Source organism: Leucopleurus acutus (genome assembly GCF_964270905.1).
Source record: "Leucopleurus acutus genome assembly, chromosome: 2".
NCBI lineage: Eukaryota > Metazoa > Chordata > Mammalia > Artiodactyla > Delphinidae > Leucopleurus > Leucopleurus acutus.
This window is the reverse complement of record NC_139143.1, coordinates 6253546-6279560: the sequence shown is the minus strand read 5'-3', so window position 1 is coordinate 6279560 and position 26015 is coordinate 6253546. Positions and strand designations below refer to the sequence as shown.

The following is a 26015-nucleotide window of genomic DNA, read 5'->3' as shown; positions in this document are numbered from 1 at the left end:
CCTCCCTTTCATATTTTAAAAACATGGATTTACTTTAAAAAAATACATCAATGATAGTCATGCTAGGAGTTCCACAATTTAGGGGACTTGAAGAAAGTAATTAAATAAATGGAAATAAAAATATATTTTATATCTTGTGATAATTGGAATCATGCTGTTTAATACTCATGACACTACAAAGACAAAAATATAATGAATATTACCAAGTAAATATGATTTAAGATTAAAGCAATTATTATTTTATTACAAACAGTATTCATTATCTATTGCTGTATAACAAATGACTCCAAAATTTAGTGACTTAAAATAATCATTTCATTTCTCAACATTCTGTGGGTCAGCATGGATTTTTGGGTTGGTTGATGGGTGAGTTGGGAGCTAGGGAGGTGGGGTGCCAGGGATGGCTGAGCCTCACTTTCCATGTGATTTTTCAACCTTGGAAAGACTAAATCGGGATTCTTCACAAGCAGTCTCTGGGTGGTGTTCCCATGAAAGGCAAGCAAAGGCTGGATGGCCTTTTAAGGCTTAGTTTCTAAAGTCACACAATGCCGCTTTTGTCACAGTGCATTGGTCAAAGCCAAGTGACAGGACAACCCATACTCAAAGGGTGGAGAAATAGATTACATCTCCTCATGGAAGAAGCCGCAACGTGGAATCACAACAGGACACAGACACAGGGAGCATGGCTCATTGGAAGCCATTATTTTAACAACCTACCACACCAACGAAATGACAGCTTGATACACTGCCTTTTGAAAGGTTAAGTCCATAATCTTTTTAACCTCATGCTGAGATATAAAGCACATTATATTGGTTTGAGAGTCTCATACATCACCCCAAACTGTTTCTTATGACATTTTAATGAAACCAGGGTGCTTTCATCTTTTCATATTATAAAAAGAGTTCCTCTGAGATGTTTTAATCTCAGCCATAAAAGAATACAGACATTATTAAAACGAATTTCAGCAGATGCCATAAATGAGAAATAATGAGATAAACTATTGGGATAGAATTTTAAAACTGTTCATTTTGATGGATTTATCAAAATAACAGCAAAATAAGAATGTGAAAGAATCAATTCAAATCATTTTGTAAAATGATTTGTTTGTAAAATAGACAATTCCAGTGAGTTTGGTCTGTTGTGAGCATATCAATGGCTTGCTAAAGGGAGAAAAACTAAAATCTGCTCTGAATTTTAGTTATAGCACATTCAAAAGTAAAAATTGTTTTCCCAAATGACATATTGTTTTAAGATCCACATTCAATATTCATTTATTGAAGACCTAATATGTTTCAGATATTATTTATTTAATCCTTACTGCTAATTCTAAACAATGGAATAGAGACATTATATTATTATGGTCATTTAACAAGAGAAAAATATAGGAGCAAAAATACTAATATGCTGAGCTAAATCTTAAATGTTGGCACTCAAAGTTAAATATATTTTTAAGAACTTTAGTGCTGTGCCATTACTATCTTCCTAAAAATTTTATCATAGCAAGTCATTATGAGGTATGAAGATTTCGCAAAAATATTCCTTTTCCTAAATAATAATAAAAATAAGGCAGCTTAGTTACAAACTTTTTTTAGATAAATAATTGGCACTTCTTGAATGTTAATAACAAATGTAACTGGCCAAGAATAGAATACTTTACATGTATTTTTCCATTCAATTTCAAAAGATTGTCTACAAAGGAGGTACTGTTACTTTTAATTTTTGGTTTAGGAAACAGGCTTAAAGAAACCCTGGCACCATCTAAACCATTTAAATTCACAGAGACCATTTAAATTCTCAGAATCTTTGGTTAGTACTTTAAAAAAATCTTCAAAACAGATTGTAAAATGCTGCCAAAGTTGAGAGTCATTGCTTTAAGTTGTTTCCTATACTCTTTTAGAAAAAAGTGATGTCATTAGCAGCAAGGTTAAAAGATAAGAGTCAGAGAAAATTGAATAGCAATAATTTCATGATTCTCATCATTATTTTAAAATTTCTTAGTGTTTATAATGTTTCTTTTAAATAGCATATGCTAACAGGTAAGCATTTTAAGGTATGTGAATACATCTTCTGAAGGACATACATTTTGCAAATGCATACTTAAAATGATTTACATTTTAACGACTTTTGAAGGTTTAGAGCATTAAGGTGAAATTTTATAAAAATGGTTCTTATATTTGAAAAAAAAGTATATAAATTACTGCCTGGATCAAAATCAATTCCTACAGAAGCACTTAAGAAAAAAAATAAAGTACCATTTTACTGTTCAATTTTCTAACAGTTTAAAGTATAATGTCTTGTGGATAATTATTTTAAAAGCAGCGCCTGAATGAAAAATTCACATGTATCTTGTTCTTGAATTGTTTTCAAAATCTACCCCCAAATTAAGTCTATTTAAAATCCTTGAATATATTATATTATTCTATTCCGTGGTAAGTTTATATGTATATAAAATGATCTATAGCAAAGTATTGTCTATCTATATGTAAACATAAGTATAAATTAGTACGTATAACATTTGAAACCTGTGTCTATATTATGTACTCAACTAATCACGGCTAATCTATTCAAGCTTACTAACGTATCCAGCAAGTTCGGTTACTAAAATCACCAAATTATATAAAAAAGTAAAAATTCACATTTTAAAGTGAATAAATCCTCATAACAAGTAGATGATAAAAAGGAAATTCTTCTGTTCTACAGAAACATGAATGTAATAAGTTACCACTAACTTCAGAGACATAACTCTTACAATCAAAACGGAATTTGAGGTAATTCAAAGGATCTCATTCAAGGCCAAACTTACCAGCAAATTTGATATGGAATTTATTTTCAGGCTTTAAGATCTGGACATACAAAGGGCAATTTGGAGCAAAATCTTTTACAGCCCATGCTCTCAAAATTGTTTGGTGGTCCTGAAATGATAAAAATCAAAATATCATGAGATAAATTGAAAATTTTATAATATATTAAGTAAAAATCATCAGTCAGTGTGTGAAATGGTCATATCTACAGTTTAAAATTAAGCATATGAAATCATTCTTTGTGAGGTCTTACTATTAAACATAGTTATTATTTCTATAAAAGAGATCAACAATACCTAATTCAATCAGTAGTAATTAACAACACTTAGGAAATTAAGAGGGAAGTCTCTTGACAAGCTTAAAAGTAATTTTCCCAGAAAATACTGGAGGGGCAGAAACCTTCAGAAATGCAGCACAACTGTTAGTTTGTAATAACAGTTTCCATGGAAAAAAAATATGGACATAAAATAATTTTAACATAGTTAGAAAGACTGGTAAAAGGGGAATGACTGCAGTGACTATTTGTGAGGAGAACACATTAGTTTACTTTTTATATGACAGTAAAGATAAAAGGATTTTGACTGTGTGTGTGTGTGTTGGAAGACCAATAACGTTCAGATATTAAAAAAATAACAGAAAAAAGATCTTTTAAAAAAGATGCTAAGACTGAGAACAACAGTGAAAATCATGCTTACCATGAAATTTTACATAGTGTCACCCTATAAACTATTACTTAATTAACTGAATAAATCAAAGCAAATTACAGCTGTCCCTCAGTTTCCAGGACTCTCCGTGGACAATAAAATACAAGGATGCTCAAGTCCCTCATATAAAATGGCATAGTACTGGGGGCTTCCCTGACGGCACAGTGCTTAAGAATCTGCCTGCCAATGCAGGGGACACAGGTTCAATCCCTGTTCTGGGAAGATCCCACAGGCTGCGGAGCAACTAAGCCTGCGAGCCACAACTACTGAGCCCATGTGCCACAACTACTGAAGCCTATTTGCCTAGAGCCCGTGCTCTGCAACAAGAGAAGGCACCACAATGAGAAGCCCGCGCACCGCAATGAAGAGTAGACCCTGCTCACCGCAACTAGAGAAAAGCCCGCAGGCAGCAACAGACCCAACGCAGCCAAAAATAAATAAATACAATAAATAAATTTATTAAAAAAATAAAATGGCATAGTATTTGCATATAACCTATGTACCTCCTCCCATATACTTTGAATCATCTCTAGATTATTATAATATTTAATACAATGTAAATATGATGTTAATAGTTGCTGGCAGGCAGTAAATTCAAGTTTTACTGTTTGAAAATTTCTGGTATTTTTTTTCAAATATTTTTGATCCACAGTTGGTTGAATCTGAGGATGCAAAACCCTCAGATACAAAGGGACAACTGTATTGGAGAAATTTGCTACTCAGCTACATTTATTTTATTTATTTACTTTTTTATCAAAGTATAGTTGATATACAACATTATATAAGTTACTGGCGTGCAATATAGTGATTCACAAGTTTTAAAGGTTATACTCCATCTATAATTATTATAAAACATTGGCTATATTCCCTGTGTTGTACAGCTTATCTGTACATAATAGTTTGTACCTCTTAATCCCCTACCCCAATATTGCCCTCCCTCTCCCCCTCTCCCCACTGGTAACCACTAGGTTTGTTCTCAATAAATGATAGTCTGTTTCTTTTTTGTTATATTCACTAGTTTGTTGTATTATTTAGATTACACATATAATGATACCATACAGCATTTGTCTTTGTCTGACTTATTTCACTGAGTATAATACCCTCCAAGTCCCCCCATGTTGCTGCAAATGGCAAATTTTCATTATTTTTTATGGCTGAGTAATATTCCATTGTATATATGTACCACATCTTCTTTATCTTTTCATTTGTTGATGGACACTTAGGTTGCTTCTATATCTTTGCAATTGTAAATAATGCTCCTATGAACAGTGGGGTGCATGTATCATTTTGAATTAGTGTTTTAGTTTTTTTTTCGGATACATAAGCAGGAGTAGAACTGCTGGGTCATACGATAGTTCTATTTTTAGTTTTTTGAGAAACTTCCATACTGTTTTCCACAGTGGCTGCACCAATTTACTTTCCCACCAAGAGTGTACGAGCATTCCCTTTTTTCCACATCCTCACCAACATTTATTATTTTTGTTCTCTTTGATAACAGCTATTCTGACAGGTGTGGCTGATATCTCATTGTGGTTTTGATTTGCATTTCCCTGATGATTAGTGATACTGAGCATAGTTTCATGTTCCTGATGGCTATCTGCATGTCCTCTAGCCACAAAAATCAGAGAAGAAAACAAAATAAAAGAACTGCAGATTGGAAAGGAAGAAGTAAAACTGTCACTGTTTGCAGATAACATGATACTATACATAGAAAATCCTAAAGATGCCACCAGAAAACTACTAGCGTTCATTGGTGAATTTGGTAAAATTGTAGGATACAAAATTAATATACAGAAATCTGTTGCTTTTCTATACACTAACAACAAAATTTCAGGGAGAGAAATTAAGGAAATAATCCCATTTACCATCGCATCAAAAGGAATAAAATATCTAGGGATAAGGAGGTAAAAGACCTGTACTCTGAAAACTATAAGACATTGATGAAAGAAACTGAAGACCACACAAACGGATGGAAAGATATATTGTGTTCTTGGACTGGAAGAATTAATATTGTTAAAATGACCATACTCACCAAAGTAATCTACAGATTCACTGCAATCCTTATCAAAATACCAATGGCATTTTTAACATATCTAGAATAAATAACCTTAATATTTGTATGGAAACACAAATGACCCCAAATGTCCAAAACTGTCTTGAGAAAGAAGAATAGAACTGGAGGAATCACACTCCCTGACTTCAGACTATACTACAAAGCTAATCAAAACAGTATGGTACTGGCACAAAAACAGACACATAGATCAATGGAACAGAATAGAGAGCCCAGAAATAAACTCACATATGTATGGTCAATTAATCTACAACAGAGGAGACAAGAATATACAATGGATAAAAGACAGTCTCTTCAATAAGTGGTGCTGGGAAAACTGGACAGTTACATGTAAAAGAATGAAATTAGAACACTCCCTAACACCATACACAAAAATAAGCTCAAAATGGATTAAAGACCTAACTGTAAGACCAGAAACCATAACACTCCTAGAGGAAAACATAGGCAGAGTACTCTTTGACATAAATTGTAGCAATATTTTTTTGGATCCATCTCCTAAAGCAAAGGAAATAAAAGCAAAGATAAACAAATGGGACCTAGTTAAACTTAAAAGATTTTGCACAGCAAAGGAAACCATCAGCAAAGCGAAAAGACAATATACAGAAAGGGAGAAAATATTTGCAAATGATATGACCAAAAAGGGTTAATATCCAAAATATATAAACAGTTCACTCAAAATCAAAAACCAAACAACCTGAATAAAAAATGGACAGAAGACCTGAATAGATATTTTTCCAAAGAGGACATGCAGATAACTAATACATTTCAACAAAGAAAGCAAAAATATGTTCTAGTGTAGCACTGTCCATGCAATAGCCACTAGCCAAATGTGACTGTTTAAACTTAAATTTAATAAAATTAATTAAAATTAAGAATTCAATTCTTTATCACACTAGCTACATGTCAAGAGTTCAAAGCAACATGCAGCAAATTCAAAACTGTATTGGATAGTGGAGATATAGAATATAGAGCATTTTCATCATCACAGAAAGTTTTATCTGACAATACTATTAAGGAAAAGGAGGATTAAAAATATAGGTAGATCTGAGGGACTACAGTGCAGAAAGAAGAAAATGTTGTCAATGGTTTGTAACTTTAAGTTGCATGAAAGTTAATGAAGAGTAAACCAGAATTCTTTACGTGAACAGTGTGTGTCTTCCAAAACATAACAACGAGCCTAATATGGTGTGATAGGTAATTTTATGTATCAACTTGACCAGGTCACAGGGCGCCCAGGTATTTGGTTAAACATTGCTCTGGCTGACTGGGAAATACCAGAATATGGAGAGGCAGAGAAGAGAAACCACAGACTGTGTGTAAAAATTTACACAACATTGGCTGACCCCTGAACCGTACATGCATGGGGATGAATAAAAGCAATCTGAACTAAGACTTGAATCACTGCCAACTGCAAGGGTGATATTGAGTTGGATCAAATTAACTGCTTTCTAAAACAAGAACGTCAATACACTTGGAGGAATACAAGCGAATCCAAGGCTTCGCCACAAAGCACTATAAACAGAAAACAAAGCAAAATTACTGAATATATGAAGTGGCAGAAAAATGTGACCTATTTTCATTGGAAACAAACAAATAAAACAATACCCAATAGCTGCTAGCCTCTAGATGATCTAGATATTAAAATTATCAGACAAGGATTAAAGCAGCTCCTATAACTAAGATCAGCGAGGTAAAGGAAAATAATGCTTGTAATAAACAGAGAAAAAAAATCAGTAGAGTAATAGAAAATACTTTAAAAATTAAATAGAAAACTAAAATATCTGAAAAATATTCACTGGATGGATTTTGAGATAGAATGGAAATGACAGAGGAAAGAGTCAGTGAACTTGATCACAGATCAATAGAATTTATCCAATTTGAAAAACAAAGAAAATAGGAATGGAAAAAGGAACAGAGTTCAGGGACTTTTGGAGCAAATGTGAAAACATCTTAAGTAATGTAATTGGACTCCCAGGAAAGAAACAAAAGATAAATTAAAGCAGAAAATTATCTGAAGAAATAATGGTCAGAAACCTCCCAGTTTTATGAAAGACACAAATTTACAAGTTTAAGGAGTTCAGCAAATCCCAACTTATGTACACAAAATGATAACCACACCTAAGCACATTGTAGTCAAACTGTTGAAAACCGAAGATAAAGATACTATCTCAAAAGCAGCCAAAGAAAAACAGTCATAAGACCAAGGACTCTCATCGAAATCGTGGAAACCGGGTGACAATGAAACAATAGCCTAAAGTTCAGAATGATGAGTAAACAAAACAAAAACTTGTGAAACCAGCATTTTATATATAGAGAAAAATCCTTCAAAGAGGTGAAATAAAGGACTTTTTCAATAATAAAATCTAACAAAATGTGCTGCCATCAAAATCATACTACAAGAAAAGTGTAAGAAACTCCTTCAACAGGGAAAGTTAGAACTTCAGAAACCAAAGAAGAGTATTAGAAATGGTTACCATTAGAATGAATAGAAAAGACTATTTTCCTCTTAATTTCTTAAAAATATATGTCTGTCTAAAGCAAAATTTATAGAATTGTCTGTGGGGTTTCAAATTTATAAAGATAACTGACATCTGACAATTACAGCATAAAGGAGAGCAGAAGAGGAATAAAAGCAAAGTATCTCATTTTAAAAAGTGGTATAATAGTAACATGAATTAGACTATAAGAAGTTAGTGAAGTGTATTGTAGTCCCTAGAACAGTCACTAAAAAATATTCAAAAGGTATTTCTAAAAAGCCAATAAGTATATTAAACTCAAATTCCAAAAAAAATTCAAATAATTTTTAAAAAGTAGAAAAGAGGAAACAGAGGAACAAAAATCAGTGGGAAAAAATAGAAGACAATTTAGAGTTACAACCAACCACAAGAATGATTATATTAAACGTTAATGGACTAAACATACTAAAACATAAAGAATATGAAAAGGACAAAAGAAGTAAGACCCAACTATGCGCTATTAAGAAGAGATGCATTTTAAATATAAAGTTACTGATAGGATAAATGAAGTAGATAATAACAAGAAAACAAACAACACAATTTAAAAATGGGCAAAAGATCTGAACAGACATCTCATCAAAAGCATGCACAGATGACACACAAGCATATGGAAAGATGCTCAACATATTATGTTGTTAGGAATTGCAAGTTAAAACAACAATGAAATACCACAACACACCTACTAGAATGACTAAAATCTAAAACAGTGACAACACCAAATACTGGTGAGGCTGTGGAGCAGTAGAAGTCTCATTCATTGCCGGTGGGAATGCAAGATGGCACAGGCACTTTGGAAGAGAGTCTGTAGTTCGCAGCAGCACTATTTACAAAAGCCAAGGTGTGGAAGCAACCTAAATGTCCACTGACAGATGAATGGATAAGGAAGATATGGCATTTTTTATATATAACCACAAGTCTGTTCTCTATGTCATCAAGTCTGTATACATATATATATATATATATATATATATATATATATATATATATAGTGGGAATTTGGGGTTAGCAGATGCAAACTACTATATATAGAATGGATAAACAATAAAGCAATATATAGCACAGGGAACTATATTCTATATCCTGTGATAAACCATAATGGAAAAGAATATAAAAAAGAATGTATATATATATATATATATATATATATGTATAACTGAATCACTTTGCTGTACAGCAGAAATTAACACAACATTGTGAATCAATAAATAGCTCAATAAAAAAAGATGTGGTATATATATACACAATACAGTATTACTCAGCCATAAAAAAGAATGAAATAATGCCATTTGACGCAACATGGATGGACCTAGATATTATCAGACTACGTGAAGTAAGGCAGACAGAGAAAGACAAATATCATATGACGTCACTTATAGGTGCAATCTAAAAGTATAATACAAATGAACTTATTTACAAAACAGAAATAGGCTCACAGACATAGGAAACAAACTTATGGTTAACAAAGGGTATAGCAGGGGGAGGGGAGAGAGAAATTAGGAGTTTGGGATTAACATATACACACTATTATATATAAGCTAGATAAACAGCAAGGACCTACTGCATAGCACAGAGAACTATATTCATTATCTTGTAATAACCTACAATGAAAAAGAATCTGAAAAAGAATATATATATGTATATGTGTATATACATATATGTGCATATATATGTATGTATGTATAACTGAATCACTTTGCTGTATGCCTGAAACATTGGCTTTCATTACTCTCAGCATCAAGTCCAAACTTCTTAACAAGGCTTGCAAGACCGTTTACTCAACTGTCCCCAAACTACTTCCCCAGCCTTTGGACTCTTTATTCCAGTGACAAGGCATTCTCCCCTCCTGAGACTCCAGGATTTCCCACGTGGAACAATTTACCTGGAATCATTTGTCATTCACTCTAGGAAGTCCTTTCTTCGGACTGAAGTCCACGGTACTTGTTCCCACTGTATTCTGTCTCTGCCTGATCATACCATTAACCCCACATAATTTTTTTCGAGTTTATCCCCACTAAACTATGAGTGCCATGAAGTCAAGGGCCATGTCTATATTTTACTCACCCTAAGCACAACCCTAGCACCTAGTTTTCATTTGTATTTCACAGATGAATAAGAAAAACAATATTTATTTCATAGGGATATTGTGAGCATTCAGTGAAATAATATAAAGACCAGCAGACACATAGAAAGCATTTAGCAAATATTTCAGTTCAGCAGATAGATGGGATGAAGTACCTATCGTAAAGGCCCAGAAGCCTTCTTTATTTTATTCATGCACAGTGCCCTACCAAGATATAAGCAACATCTATGATCCTGTGAGCGATGCATTAAGTGAGAAAAAGATCAGTACACTACGGCATAAATTTCACATAAGGAACAGAAAATAAATATTTTCCTACTACAGGTAATAAAATTGGAACAGAAACAAGATTTTTAATTCATTCTTCTAAAAGAAGAGGATGATATTAATTTTTTTTAACTTTCCTTGCTGACAAACTAATCTTCAAAAAAGATACTCTATTTAATTTTAACCAAAAACTAAAAGTGCCAACTGTACCAACTTTGGAATAAGCAACCTATGATAATAAAGGAAGGTAGCATAGGGTATGTTTAGGGCACCCTAGTGTCCATTGCTACTGTGAAAACAGAACATTTCACCTATATTCAGTTCACCTAAAAATCAAATTGACTAAAATGTCTTCATAAAATTCAACTTTAATAATTTGAAGCATGTAAAAATTATCGTTGGCATGTTAAGGACCTAAAATAAATCACTGTATATACTGCAGGTATTTTTTTTTAATGGAACTCCAAATGACCATCAAGGAATTGAGACATTTCAAGTGAAATTTTATACATGGATTGTTTCCCTCTCCTCCATAAGAATTTGTAATTTTCATTACAGTCTCAAACAGAGTCTGTGACCCAGAGAATGGTAAGACATTGGTCTGGTCAAAGGTCAAAGGTCACTTTCAACCCAATTTTCAATTTATAAAATACATCTGTAGCCCTTAGAAATGATAGACTTATTTTTTTACATTCTGAGTATGTTTTGCTAATTTATCTATTGGATACTTTGGTAAGATGACACTAATTTATAAATTAAAACTGAATTATGAAACTTAATATTTGAAAATAAATATTTATAGACAACTGAACAAAGACAAAACATTTATACAAGAGAGAGTAAAAAGTCTTGCCACAGACTGGATAACAAATCTTTCCTAGAAACACTCAAATGTGTTGTTTTATAAAAAATTCTGGTTAAATATAATCCTTGCCCAGAGAAAAATTTACACACAGAAAAGCTTGTAAAGAGTTTGCATTAGATTAGACTCAAAAGCACCTGAGTACATAGATCTGTTTTATTCACATTTAGGTTGTCATAAATTATAAGGTTAGATTACATATATAGATATCTATAATGTAAGGCATGAAATGCAATTCTGATACAAAGTACCTATAACATATATCATCTATAATTAGTTGGTCTAACTTTATGACTGAATTGAAAAACTACAAGATTTCATTGTAGTTAATTATAATTTATATCTTTGGAGAAGCAGGCTTCAAATTTGATATATACTTAATATAAATACAAAAGTAATTCAGAATGTTCTGAAATAAAATACTTGAAAACAAAACATATAACCAAAACCCTTAAGATACAAAAACATTAAAATACATTGCTGCCTTTTAGACTAAGAAACTATTAGAAAGCAAATGATCAGGCCATCTAGTTTTAGTCAAACACCTATAGGCTCAGCAGTAACTCGGTCTTCAAATATCATCTGCACCACAGGCAAGAATAATTAAAGAAGCTTTAGTCTTGCATTCTGGACCTTGGTATCAAAACTCATAGAGCTGTTAGCATAATTTTATCTCCCTGCCATGTTTAAACAGAACAGTTTTTACATTATGTCTGGGACCTGCTAAAGAGAAAAACCCCAGGCCCAAAATGGCATCACTTGTGCTAAAGTCCATGATACCAACCTTAGATTTAATACCTAACCTGCATTTTTGACCTTTACCAGAAGTGTAATCTTAATCAGTTTGGAAATTTCTGGTCAGCACCAGTGAGGTAAGATGTCATGTGGGCCCTTCTCCAACCCCACCAGAGGAAGAAGAGGTAATCTGCAAGGTAAACCCCTTGCTGATCTCCTGGCCCCAAATATCCCTTTCTTTCTTTTGTAATGACTTCCTGGATCCATCCTCCTTTCTATAAAATCCTTCCATTTTCTACCACTCCTCAGAGCTCCCTTCTACTTGTTAGATGGGATGCTGCCTGATTCATGGATCACCTATTAAAGCCAATTAGATCTTCAAATGTACTGGGTTGTATTTTGTTTTTTGACAGACTGAAAAATTATCTTGGATTCCAGTTTTAAGATTACTTGTACTCCCTTGCTCTTGACAAGGACTTCTCAGGGATTGTAATCCTACCTTTGATTTCTGAGAGTATACTAATTCTCACAGATATGTACTGGCAAAAACCTGACTGCCTGTCTGAATTTCTAGATATAACGTATTCTTAGAATGTTACTGGACATTTTGGGACTGAGAAGCAAGTCAACTATAGTCAGTTCACATGTTTACCTTCTCTTTCCTATACAGAATCTATTTTGGACTGTGCTTCTCAGAGCTGAAATCCTATACTGTTTTCTAGTGCTTGTTGGTCTGAGTTCCAGCCACTTATTCAAAGCCCTACATAGTGCCTCTGGCTTATTTAAATCCTCTCCCAGGTTCTGGAGGAATCCACCCTGAACACCAAATCCAACTCCAGACTGTAACTGAAGTCCAGTGATGATCTGTCAAGAATTTACCAAAAGGTATTTCTGGACAGATTAAAACTCAAACAGCCACAGTTTAAAATTCTGTGATTTTATGAATTGGTAAGAAAGGTCTTTTTGAGAACAGGTTAACCATTAGATTGAATAAAAAGCAAAATAAAATTGCAAAACCTCTCTAAAGAATTTAAGGTACGTTTAACTAGGGAATAAAATAATAGAATGATTACGTACTACAGTGTTGTTTTGTTTTGTTTTTTTTGCGGTACGCGGGCCTCTCACTGTTGTGGCCCCTCCCGTTGCGGAGCACAGGCTCCGGACACGCAGGCTCAGCGGCCATGGCTCACGGGCCGCAGCCGCTCCGCGGCATGTGGGATCTTCCCAGACCGGGGCACGAACCCGTGTCCCCTGCATCGGCAGGTGGACTCTCAACCACTGCGCCACCAGGGAAGCCCCTATTACAGTGTTTTAATGCCCCAAATGGATCTGCTTAAAACAAAACAAACTTAAAAAAAAAAAGTTTAAATTGTGAACGGTAGCAGAATATGCTAACCAAAATACGCCTCTTTAGCATAAGGATTATTTTGAGCTGATTATTTTTGAGAAAAAGCAGACACAGGAGGAGTTCTTAAATCAGAGTAGAATTTATCCTTTTGTAAGGGCAATTTATATTCAAAAGGGAAATCTCCATTTTTAAGGATATCTCTCTCTTTGTACCAGGAAGGATGACTATAAATCACAAGAAACTCTATATCAGTAAGGAAGGCACCAGACTTAAATCTGCATGACAACCTTATGGTACCTTTCCTGATAACCTCCCATAACTAGCCTCCCCTCTCCCAGCTCCTTTCTTTTGTCTTTAGTTGAAGATAGTATTTGAGGTGGTGGCTTGGACCCTTTGGGGGAGTTTTACTCAGTCTTCCTAGGTATCGCCCAGGTACACGTGAGTTATACATGTTACTAAGCTTCGGTTTGTTTTGCTCTCCTTAAGCAGTCTTCTATTACAGGGGTTCTCAGCCACGGAAGGTATTGAGAGAATGTTAAGGGAAGATTATTTTTCTTCCCCTGCAACTGCACACATTTTATTTCAGTTCTTTTCTCATGCTCTCTGAAAGGGTCATCCAGGGAAATTACTGTCTGAGCGCTCAATGATTATTTGCATTCTACTCTAAGATCCCATATATTCCAAAATGCATGTAATAATCAGAAAAAAAAAAAAACTTTGACATTTAAGAGGAAAGCTAGGGCTTCCCTGGTGGCGCAGTGGTTAAGAATCCGCCTGCCAATGCAGGGGACATGGGCTCAAGCCCTGGTTCCGGAAGATCCCACATGCCGTGGAGCAACTAAGCCCATGAGCCACAACTACTGAGCCTGCGCTCTAGAGCCCGTGAGCCACAGCTACTGAAGCCCGCGCGCCTAGAGCCCGTGCTCCGCAACAAGAGAAGCCACCGCAATGAGAAGCCCGTGCACCACAGTGAAGGGTAGCCCCTGCTCACCGCAATGAGAGAAAGCCCGCGCCCAGCAATGAAGACCCAACGCGGCAAAAAAAAATATTTTTAATAAAATTAATTAATTAAAAAAAAAAAGAGGAAAGCTAACCATATGGTCTAAGATACAACTTTTTCTGAGACTTAGAATGCCAAGTCTTTGGAGTTGGATGACCAAGATGGCCTTAAAGTTCCCCAGGCTTGACTTTCTGACAGGTTTCTTCAAAACTATAGGCCCCTTGCCTCCCTTTTCTTAGAGCATTTACTTTAGAAAACTTTCAATTATAAATTCTTTCTCTGTGCCTTTGAGATGTAAATCTTCTCCTAGCCTCTCAGCAGATTTACAAGAGAGAAAAGTCTTTCTCAAGGGCCTGGAGGTCATCTGTTTGAAATGTGACCTTCAGAGGTGAAATCTTCCTGATCTCCAGTCTCTGTGGCCAGAAGACAGCTGGACTTTCATACACAGCAGTCAGCAAATGATGGCCTAATCACACTGACCAAGCTCCCCAACCCAGGACTTTTCCACTAGCTCACCCGAGAGGGTAAAAATCCTCCAGCCTTTTGCTTCAGAGTTGAGTTCAATCTCTCTCCCCGAGGCAACAGCCTTTAGTAGTCTTCCTTGCCTGTTTAACTCTGTCTGGTACAGTTTTTCTTTGACACAGAGTAGGGTATAAATACAAGGTCTGTGAGCTACTAACCCTATATCCCTAGAAGATTAAATAAAATAGCTAACCTGAGCCTTGGTTTGTTAATCTACCAATTGGAGCTAGTAAGAACTTCCTTGCAGGATTGTCGTGAGAAATACATCACATTCATAATATGTATAAATATATATAAGTAGTCTCTAGCCTGTAACTGATATTTAGTGATGGCTAATAAATGAGGGTGTTATTGTGTAGTTCTTGTCTCTCTCTTTTTTTTTTTTTTGCGGTATGCGGGCCTCTCACTGTTGTGGCCTCTCCTGTTGTGGAGCACAGGCTCCGGACGCGCAGGCTCAGTGGCCATGGCTCACGGGTCCAGCCGCTCCGCGGCATGTGGGATCTTCCCAGACCGGGGCACGAACCCACGTCCCCTGCATCGGCAGGCGGACTCTCAACCACTGCGCCACGAGGGAAGCCCTCTTGTCTCTTTTTATTCCCAAGAAGCAAGAAGTCTAAAAATCAGTAGTGCCAAAAAAGCTAAAAGAGAAAAGCAGACGCTATTGGTTTTTTCAGAACCAGACCACTTTAAGTAAAAATTCATATGCCTAGTTCAGCTAAGAAAATCAAATTCACCACTGCAAAGAAAGGCTATTTAGAAGGTAAATCAGTTATGCTTCCTGCATTATAATGACTCAGAGAAGAGACTTAGCTTTGAACAAATCTTTAAATTGAGCACATCTACTGATAGATTGAGTGAACAAGATGTTCAAAAGTAAAGTGTCTGAACCTTGGAAAACATATCACAATATAAGACACCCTCCTTCCGTCCTCTCACTGCCCCTTACTTCCCAGCTCACTGTCTAGGACGGTGATTCCAATGAGTGTCTGACATCATAAACGAATTCAATCTATTGACACTACCAATTTTCATTCCCTGTTACCTCTATACCCTCATCTTCGTTTTGCTTATCAGCTTACATTAAACGTTTCACCAAAATAACCAAACCCTTGTATAAACAGTCCGTTTGCTTGCCTCCCTCACCCAGGCCTACTCTATAGGCAAAATTACAACCTTGATGAATCCAACGATCCATCTACTGCAAAGAACAAAGAACGGTTGGTTGGGCGTAAACACAAATAGATGATAAATAGGTCCTTTTTTAAATTCATAGTCCATAATATCATCCAGGAGGTGAGTATTGTCCAGGAATTCCACATCTGTCCAGTCCATCCCCTCTCCCACTGTTTTAGAGAACTATTTCATATCTTCTTCTCTCACCTCAAACCTCTACCATCTGACGATTTCAACTGCTATAAAAAAAAAAATAATAATAAAAGCCGGGTTTCCCTGGTGGCGCAGTGGTTGAGAGTCCGCCTGCCGATGCAGGGGACACGGGTTCGTGCCCTGGTCTGGGAAGATCCCACATGCCGCGAAACGACTGGGCCCGTGAGTCATGGCTGCTGAGCCTGTGCGTCCGGAGCCTGTGCTCCGCAACGGGAGAGGCCACAACAGTGAGAGGCCAGCGTACCGCCAAAATAAATAAATAAATAAATAAATAATAATAATAACAACCAACATAGAAACGGTAAGAGAAGGACTTCCATAGCTCTCTCATATCACATTTGACCATATACTTGTCTCTGGATCTATATAGCTTGTCTTCCCAGTTTTTAAAATACATGAGCATTTTACTCATTTATTTATCAAAGGAAAATTTTCCAATTTTCCTTCTCCTGCATCATTCATTTTACTCTCTCTGGTAGGTCACTTCCTTTAGCATATAAGACTTGCTAAAAATTTTCCCACTTAGGAATAAAAAATATGACACAAATGAATCTGTCTGTGAAACAGAAACAGAATCAGGGATGTAGAGAAAAAAAGAAATGGAAAAAAATTTTCCCACTTAAACAAATGGGCAAATATTACCCATCAGTTGCTGCCTTATTTCTCTGCTCCCACTTACAGAAAGCACTTCTAAAGACTGTAATTGTTGTCTCCACTTCCTCTTTGCTATTCAATTTTTAAACTTCTTTTCTAATACAAGAATTTAAAACTATGAATCCCTCTTTAGACACTACTTGAGCTGCATCCTACAAATTTTGAAATGTTGCATTTTTCATCACAATTCAATTAAAATATTTCTAATTCTCCTTGTTATTTCACATTTTATCCATGGGTTAAAAATGTATAATCTAATTTTTTAATATGTGGGTATTTTCCTGCTATAGTTTTAGTATTGGTTTCTTATTAAATTCTATTATGATCAGAGAACATACTCTGCATGTTTTTTAATTCTTTTATCTTTTCTGTCATTGCTTTTATGGCCCAGCACATGGTCCATCTTTGCGAATGTTCCATATGCACTAGAAAAGAACGTGTATTCTGCAGTTGAGTGTAATGTTCCATATGTCAGTTGATCTAATTGATGAAAATGAGTTCAAGTTTTTAATAACCTGAATGATTTTCTTTCTATTTGTTCCATTGACTGAGAAATACTGAAATTTCTAACAATAATTGCACCTTTTTATGTTTCCTTTCTGTTCTGTTGTTTCATACTTCATAAATTTTGAGATTTTATTATAAGGTGCATACACACTTAGGAGAGTTATGTCTTCTTCATGAATTAATCCTTTAATAAATATAAAATATTTCTCTTTATCTCTGTTAAAAGTTCCTGCCTTTGAGGTCTTCTTTATCTATTTTATATGGCCATTCCAGCTTTTGTATGACTAGTGTGCACACAGTTTATCTTTTTCCATCCTCTTACTTTTAACCTAATTGTACGTTTTCCTTTTGAGTGAAATTTCTGTGGATAGTACTTCATTTGGTCTTTCTTTTACTTATCCAGTATGAAGACCCCTACCATTCAATACTGCATTTAGTCAATTCATATAATTCACAGAGTCATTGATATGGTTTAAGTTTAAGTTTACTATCTTGTTGATTTCTACTTGTCCTATTTGTTTTTTGTTCTTTTCCTGCCTTTTTTCAGATTAAGTAAATATTTTTAGTATACCATTTTGTCTTCTGTTTTATCTTAGATATCATGGTCATTCTGTTTTATAACATAAATCTCTATCAAACTCTTCATTCAAATAATATGTAAAGCACAAGAATCTTATTACAGTATATTTCCACCATCCCTTTCCAATCTTTGTCATATTATTGCCATTAATTTCACTTCTACATTTCTTACAAGTTCCACAACTATTATTTTTTTTGCCTTAAACAATAATTTATATTTTAAAAATTAAGGTCATTTATATTTACCTACATATTTACCATTTTTGCTCTCTTTATTTCTTCATATAAATCTAAGTTCTCAGAAGACATCATTTCTTTTTGTTGAAGAACTTTAACTTTTTAAAAAATGTAGTCTGTTGGCAATAAATGCTCATAGGTTTTGTCTGTATAAAAATGTTTTTATCATGGCTTCCTTTTTGTGAGATATTTTTACAAGAAATGAAATAGTATATTGACAATTTTTCAAAGCACTCTAAAACAGTTGTCCCATTGTCTTCTGATTAAAATTGTTTTTTCCTCTGTATGTAATGCATCTTATAGCTACATAAGTTTATCATATTGATTTTCAGAAATTTGATTATTACAAGTTCCAGTGCAGTCTTTTAAGTAATCATACTTTAGATTTGTTTTATGAATCCGTGGTTTTATAATTTTTGTCATAGTTGCAAAAATTTCAGCCATTATTTCTTTGTTTTCTGCCCAGAAGTGGAAACTTCCTCTCCATATATTCAACCACATCAGGGAACGTTGATTTCATCTTTTTCCAGAGGCAGACCTCCCTTCTTGCACTCCCTTCTTGCTTTTGTCCCAGAATCTGCTTTGACCGTAACCTTGGGAATTCCCATTCCCTCCCCTGAGTTGTATTCTGTCTTCACTCACTCCCTAGTTTTGGTAAAACACATCTCCCAGCAGCCTCCTGAAAACTGTGCATTTTTGCAACTTTTTAATATCTGTAAATATCTTTCTATCTTCTTACTTGTGGAGCCCTACATCAAGGACACAGGACAAAAATTCTGGGATTAGCCAAACCCCCATAGCAACTGTTGCCATGCGCTCTCCTAATCTAAACTGGACAGCCCCCCAACTCCATATTAGGTAAAATAATCACCATGTAGTAACCTTGTAGCATCCTGACCAATCACCTAATGCCATCCTGCCAGCAGGAATTTTCTTTATCTTGAGGCTATAAAAGTTGGCCACTAGCCCACAAAGGAGGTCGGCTCTCCCTGGTCTATCAGGAAGTTGGCCCGCTGTATTTGCAGCGTCCCTCACTAACTCTGCTCTTTCTTCTCAATAAACTCTCTTTTCTAAAATACTTCCGGCCTGGAAATTCTTCTTCCAACCCATGCTCGGACCACAACATTACTGAAGTTTTGCCAGGATACAGAATTCCAAGTGGAAAAGTACTTTCCCTCAGAATTTTGAAAGCCTTGACCCACTGTCTTCTGGCTTCTGGTATTACTGCTAAGTCTGAAAACATTCTAATTCTCCATCCTTGGTTTTGAGTGTTTTCTTCTACTTTACCTTCTCTTCATTTTCATTCTTTTCTTCCTCTTGGTCCTTCTCGTATCTCAATTTCTCTGGCAAGCATAACATTTTTTAGTCATTAATCTCTAATAAGTGGCCCCTCTCGATCTGACAACTTCAGTCTGAGAAATTTGTTTTAATTCCTGGGGTTTTTTAAAATTTTTATTTTGTTTTATATTTTTGCTAATAATTTCCCCCATTTTCTAGACCTTGTTCCTTAAATTCTTACTATATGGATATTGTTTCTTCCTGACTACTCCTTTCATTTTCTCTTGTTTTGACTCCTCTTTTCCATTATTTGGTTTTATTGTTCATTTTATTACTCTTCATTCTTTCAATGTCCTTAGATTTATCTTCTAAATATTTTATTTAATTTTTCATTTGTTACCTATATTTAATTTCCAGAAGCTCTTTTTGGTTCACTGAATGTTCTTGTTTTGTTTTGATTTGTCTTGTTCTATAGCCTACTATTCTTGTTTTATATATGTATACTCTTCTCATCTTCTCAATTACTAAATGACTAAAAATAGGATATTTATTACATATTTTGAAATTTATTTATTCTCCCAGAATTCTATGGTGGTATTTGTGTTTTCCCTTAATTCCTCTTTTCTATATGCTTTTTGTATGTCTGTTACTTGGTTCCTTCTTTTTCTTGTTAGGAAATTCCTTAAATGTCTAGTGATCACTGTTGTTTGAACATACATAGGAGTGAAGTACTCAAAAGCTGTTTGGGACCTGAGTGAATGCAGGAAGCTTATTTTCACATCATATGTACACACACACACACACACACACACACACACACGCTTGGCCAAGAATGCTTCCAGTCCTAATGTGTGTCTACCAACCAGTCTTGCTGCACCAACCAGCCCAATACCAAGGGAGCCCTTCTGGGTGTTCCTGGAGGGTCCCCACCCCACCATCTGGATCACGCAGTAGCCTGAGCTGTCTCCACCATAAGTAGGCAGAGGAAACAGTCTCCTGCGTCTCCTGTCCCCCAACTGCTTCAGTAACTCACACTGACCTTCTCTGAAACTGCACAGAATCAGAGGATTTCGCTTCCAATGCTTCATTCCCAGGGGGCATCAGTGGGTCAGGAGTCTCTGCCACAGGCTAATTTCCCACTCTTTCTTCCTGGGCAGCCAGGAAGTGTTTATTTTGGCCAAATTCGCCAAACAGTAAACCTATTTTCCAAGGATGGGGAGAGGGACCAGCCATAGATGTGTGGAGGGGTTCAGGGAATCTAACTGCTTCTCCTCCAGACTTTTAATCACTGTTCATATATTTAGTACCACGTAAAACCCTACTTGCAGAGGCATCTGGTGCCTCTATTTCCTGCAACTTTTGAGGCTCCATTGCAGAAAAGAGCCTGCTTCTGATTTGTTTCCTCTCTCAACTTAAATGTTACCTTCCTTCTGTCTGTTAAGTCAGTTACCACCCAGCCATCTGCTTTCTAGCTTCCAAACTTGTATTAATGTCTCCTCATCTACCATCTCCTTTGTCTTGATGAGTGAAGTCTTTTTATGCATTTCTTATAAATTTTCTAGAGCATCAGGAGGAAATGGAATGCATTTGTTTAATGGAAAGCTTCCGAATTCACCTTGTAAAGGGTACTCTAAAAGACATTAGGTAATTATTTCCTAATTACTCCCCTTGTTACATAGATACTGGAAGACTGGAAGTCTTCTGAAACTAAGCTGCCACTGGAGAGGCCCAAGATTCACAATTACATAAGTTAAATAATTATAGAAACATAAGGTAGAGGATGTTCAATTCCAGTTCACTTATTCAATAAATATGTTTGGAGCATCTAATGTGTGGAAACAATTAAGAAACCACTGCAATAGTGCGTAAGTGGACCGAGGAGAATCTGGTCTGAATTAAGACAGTAACTGTGGAGAAGGAGGGGAGCAAGTGAATTTTAAAATATATATTTTTTAAAAAGAAATATTTTACAAACTTTGCAATCATTTGTTTGGTCTATGGCCTTACATTAGTTTGCTAGGGCTGCAATAACAAAATACCACAAACTGGGTGGCTTAACGAAAATTTATTGTCTCATCGTCCTGGAGGCCAGAGTCCAAAATCAAGGTGTTGGTAAGGTTGGTTCCTCCTGAGGGCTGTGAGGGGAGTATGTGTCCCAGGCCTCTCTCCTGGCTTAGAGAAGACTGTCTTAATGTGCATGTGGCATTCTCCCTGTTATCTGTCGGTCACCACATTTCCCTTTTTTACAAGGACACGGCTCATATGGGACTAAGACCCACTCTAATAAACTCATTATAAGTTGATTATCTCTATTAAGACCTTATCGCCAAGTAAGTTCACATTATGAGGTACTGGAGGTTTGGAACACACGAGTTTTTGAGGGACACAATTCAACACATAATAGTCCTCTTCAAATGAAGGATGAGTAAGGTGGTTTAAAGATGAATAAAAATTTTAGTTAAATTAGAGTGAGAACAACACAAAGCCTGTCACATTCAGGACTTGCAATTCTAAAGTAATGTACCAGAGCACACCTATTAGATGCTCCAGAAAAGTGCAAATCATGTCCCTAAAAGACCCAGACATATTTTGCCTTTTCCCCAATCACTACAGAAGCCACCAAGGTTCTCATCTGTCTGTGTACCACAGGTATGACTACCGACGAACTTACTGTCTTAGAAACACAGAAGTTAACAGTACATCCTCAACATAGAATAATAAAGCACTTTTTAAAAGTAATAAAATTAAAATGTATTTAAAAAATAGAAGTTATAATTTGGTAAATTATAAGATTTAATTTAATTGTGAGTTTATAGAACTTTAGACCTAAAAAATGTATCATGGAGATCATATAAGCCAGAGATTTCCAAATTGGGAGGTGCTTCAAAATCACCTGGAGATCTTTTAAAAATACACAGCTTCCCAATTCCCACCCTGCATATCCTGAATAGAACTTTCACAAATGCATATTTTTTTAGAAACTCTCCAACTGATTTTATGCAGAGTGCCTGATCCATCTGCCTTGTTTTTAAGTTGAGGAAATTGAGATCTTTTGAACAAAATCACATCGCATAGGATATATTTAATTAAAAATGATCTAGTTCTGTTTATATATGACTCATTTCATTTTGATCAACTGAAAACCCAGGGATTAGTGATAACTACTTCAAGAATACTTTCGTTGATACAGTCAATGATGCAACTATTCTTATATTTTGGCAAGATAGTTTAGAGATATTCACTTCCATTTAGCAAAATTTTTAAGGTCATCAATATTTAATGTTGGCAGATTAAAAAATAAATAAATTAAAAATCTTCTAAGGAAAAAAGAACAATTTACAAAAAGAGATTTTAGAAACTTACAGAGGATGTCCTATCTACTTCACAACGGCTGCTCAGAATAAAACAGGCCTCAGCATCATCCATCCTAAATGCAGATGGAAAAATAAGATAATCACACACTGACATATCTGTGTATATCTATACATTATCTGCAAAATAGAATTCCAGTGCATATAAAGTACGTGTAAACTACGGACATCCTTAGGTTTAAATGAAAGTAGGATTTCTAGGATCGTGACTATATTTGACTGCAAACAAAATAATTGTTGTAGATTGGCTATATAACTCAAGAGCTTATAATGACAGAAGTTAAAAAAAGTCAACTTTTATTTTCTCTTTTATCATTGTATATTTTTTTCATATATGTACTTTGTGTAAATTGAGGGAGTTGTATTAGCCTTTAGTTTAGATGGATTACATTTTGGCTTCAGTATGTCAACAAAACTAAGAGAAAGGAAACAAAGCTGCTTAGTATTTGTAAGCCAAACTCTACTGTACATTTATATTTCCTGGAGATGAATCATCAACTGTTCGAAAACCTTTCCTTTCATGCTAAAGTTCTATATTTCTTAAATGTAGTGATAAACAGTAATTACGCTTCAGTGCTTGATAAGTAATGTTCTAAAAACATAAAACTGTGTATTTTCAAAATAAGGAATTATTTATCTTTCTGGTTCATTATGATAAAAGAATTTTTCTCCAAAATATTTTCTATGAAAAATCCATGGAATTAGACCAAACCAAACAGTTCTGGAAAAATGTGAAGTAGTCATGGTTATTAAGACACTATGAGCATTGTATAACATTTTCTAAACGTCATCTTCAACAGAGCAATTCAAAACTCATACAACTGACCTTTGGAACTGGTTTGGAGAATCCTACTCCTTGTTTCTTGCATGGGGAATTGTATTGAAGAATGTATTATTTAACATTAAATCCCAAATCTTCATGTGACATAGGATAAGAAATGAACATAGAAATGGTGCCTTCTTTCTTAATTCAGCTTTTTGAGAATTACCACCCTGCTACCTCTCACTCATCCACACTTTTCTTTTTTATTCTTATGGAGGAATGCTTCTTGCAAATGTGACTGATTTTGCTAAGAAACCATTATTAACACTATTAATACTAAATGAGTGTGTTAATCCTAGGTAGTATCGAGCTAAGATACTAATAGCCAATCCTAATGGCTTAGATTAATTTATTAGGTAGTCAAAAGACTTCATTTATCACAGAAATTCATACTGACCATAATATGTGCATGACTCATTCTTACCATATGAAGAACTTAACTCATTATAATAAATTAAGCATATTGATTACCTATGCAGATGAATATAAAGATCCAAGTTATATTACTGTCTAAGCAATTATTTCTTTACGGTTCCCAAATAATGAGTATAGATAGCAAATAGCAAACACCTGTGTTTTACTTGAGGTACTGGGAGAATCTGACTTATTCTAGAACTGTCATGTATAGTGACAACATATACGAAGTATGTAATCCACAACAAATACTAATATTGGGTGGGCCAAAAGGTTCGTTCAGTCTTTTGGGTAAGACGGCTCTGGTATGGAGAAGGTGCTGTGACTGATTGAACCTGTCAAAAGTTTGCGAAGTTTCGTGCTGGAGATTTCTTGCTGGACGATGCTCCACAGTCGGGTAGACCAGTTGAAGTTGATAAGGGTCAAATTGAAACAATAACTGAGAACAATCAACATTATACCACGCGGGAGATAGCCGACATAACCAAATCAAGCGTTGAAAATCATCTGCACCAGCTTAGTTATGCGAATCGCTTTGATGTTTGGGTTCCACATAAGTTAAGCAAAAAAAACCTTCTTGACCATGTTTCCACACGCGATTCTCTACTGAAACGTAATGAAATGTTCCATTTTTAAAACAAATTGTAATGGGCAAAGAAAAGTGGATACTGTACAACAATGTGGAATGGAAGAGATCATGGGGTAAGTGAAATGAAGCACCACCAACCACACCAAAGGCTGGTCTTCATCCAAAGAAGGTGATGCTGTGTATATGGTGTGATTCGAAGGGAATCTTCTATGATGAGCTCCTTCCAGAAAACCAAACAATTAATTCCAACAAGTACTGCTCCCAATTAGACCAACTGAAAGCAGCACTCGATGAAAAGCGTCCAGAATTAGTTAATATAAAACGTATAACCTTCCATCAGGATAACACAAGACCTCATCTTTCTTTGATGACCAGGCAAAAACTGTTACAGGTTGGCTGGGAAGTTATGATTCATCCGCCGTATTCCAGGCATTGCCCCTTTGGATTTCCATTTATTTCAGTCTTTAAAAATTCTCTTAATGGAAAAAATTTCAGTTTCCTGGAAGACCGTAAAAGGCACCTGGAACAGTTCTTTGCTCAAAAAGATAAAAAGTTTTGGGAAGATGGAATTATGAAGTTGCCTGAAAAATGGCAGAAGGTAGTGGAACAAAAAGGTGAATACGTTGTTCAATAAAGTTCTTGGTGAAAATGAAAAAAGTGTCTTTTATTTTTACTTAAAAAACTGAAGACACTTTTTGGCTCATCCAATATATTCTCAAAGAAGCTTAGTTTTCCAATTATGTACCATTCATTATATCCTGACAGTTTCTACTGACTTTTTTGTTTCAGAAGTTATTAAATCTTTGGAAAAATCTCAGTTAAACTGACCTATTATATATAAATCAAAACTAATGTCAGAGTCCCTGTTATGAGCTATCTAGTCATCTTTTGCAGGAGTAAGCAGCAAAAATGAGTTTGGAAATTTTCTTCTGTTCTTTTCCATCACCCACACACCCCCTCCCCCATACACACACAAACACACAGAGAACATGCATAAACACAGAACATACACAAACACATGGAGAACATGCACCAGCACACACACACTAACACACATACTCAAGCGATCTGGAAAAAAACCAAAACAACAACAAAGAAAAAAACAGTTATGTTATGAAATTGAGGGAAGATACTTTTAAACCTAAAAGAGTTTGTAGGACAACTCAAGGATAAACATGAAGATATGTTTAAAACTTGTAAAACAAGAGAAAACATTGAGCAAAGCTACTTGTGCTAAGGCTCTCTTCTGGCTTCTGAAACTAAGGATGCT

The 26015-nt window shown here is 35.2% G+C and overlaps 1 protein-coding gene across 15 annotated transcripts in view; it reads right to left on the bottom strand.

The window, feature by feature from the left end:
- KCNT2 (potassium sodium-activated channel subfamily T member 2) overlaps positions 1 to 26015 on the bottom strand; it is a 425289-nt gene that overhangs the window by 160046 nt on the left and 239228 nt on the right. For all 15 annotated transcript variants that reach the window (XR_014326811.1, XM_082857000.1, XM_082857001.1 and 12 more), the window contains 2 exons: positions 22912 to 22975; positions 2805 to 2913 (listed from right to left, as the gene is read on the bottom strand). Coding sequence is in view for 14 of the 15 variants with exons in the window: in XM_082857000.1 (XP_082713126.1) it covers positions 2805 to 2913; positions 22912 to 22975 (173 nt within the window). In the remaining variant the exon portion in view is untranslated. The remainder of the gene's footprint in view (positions 1 to 2804; positions 2914 to 22911; positions 22976 to 26015) is intronic.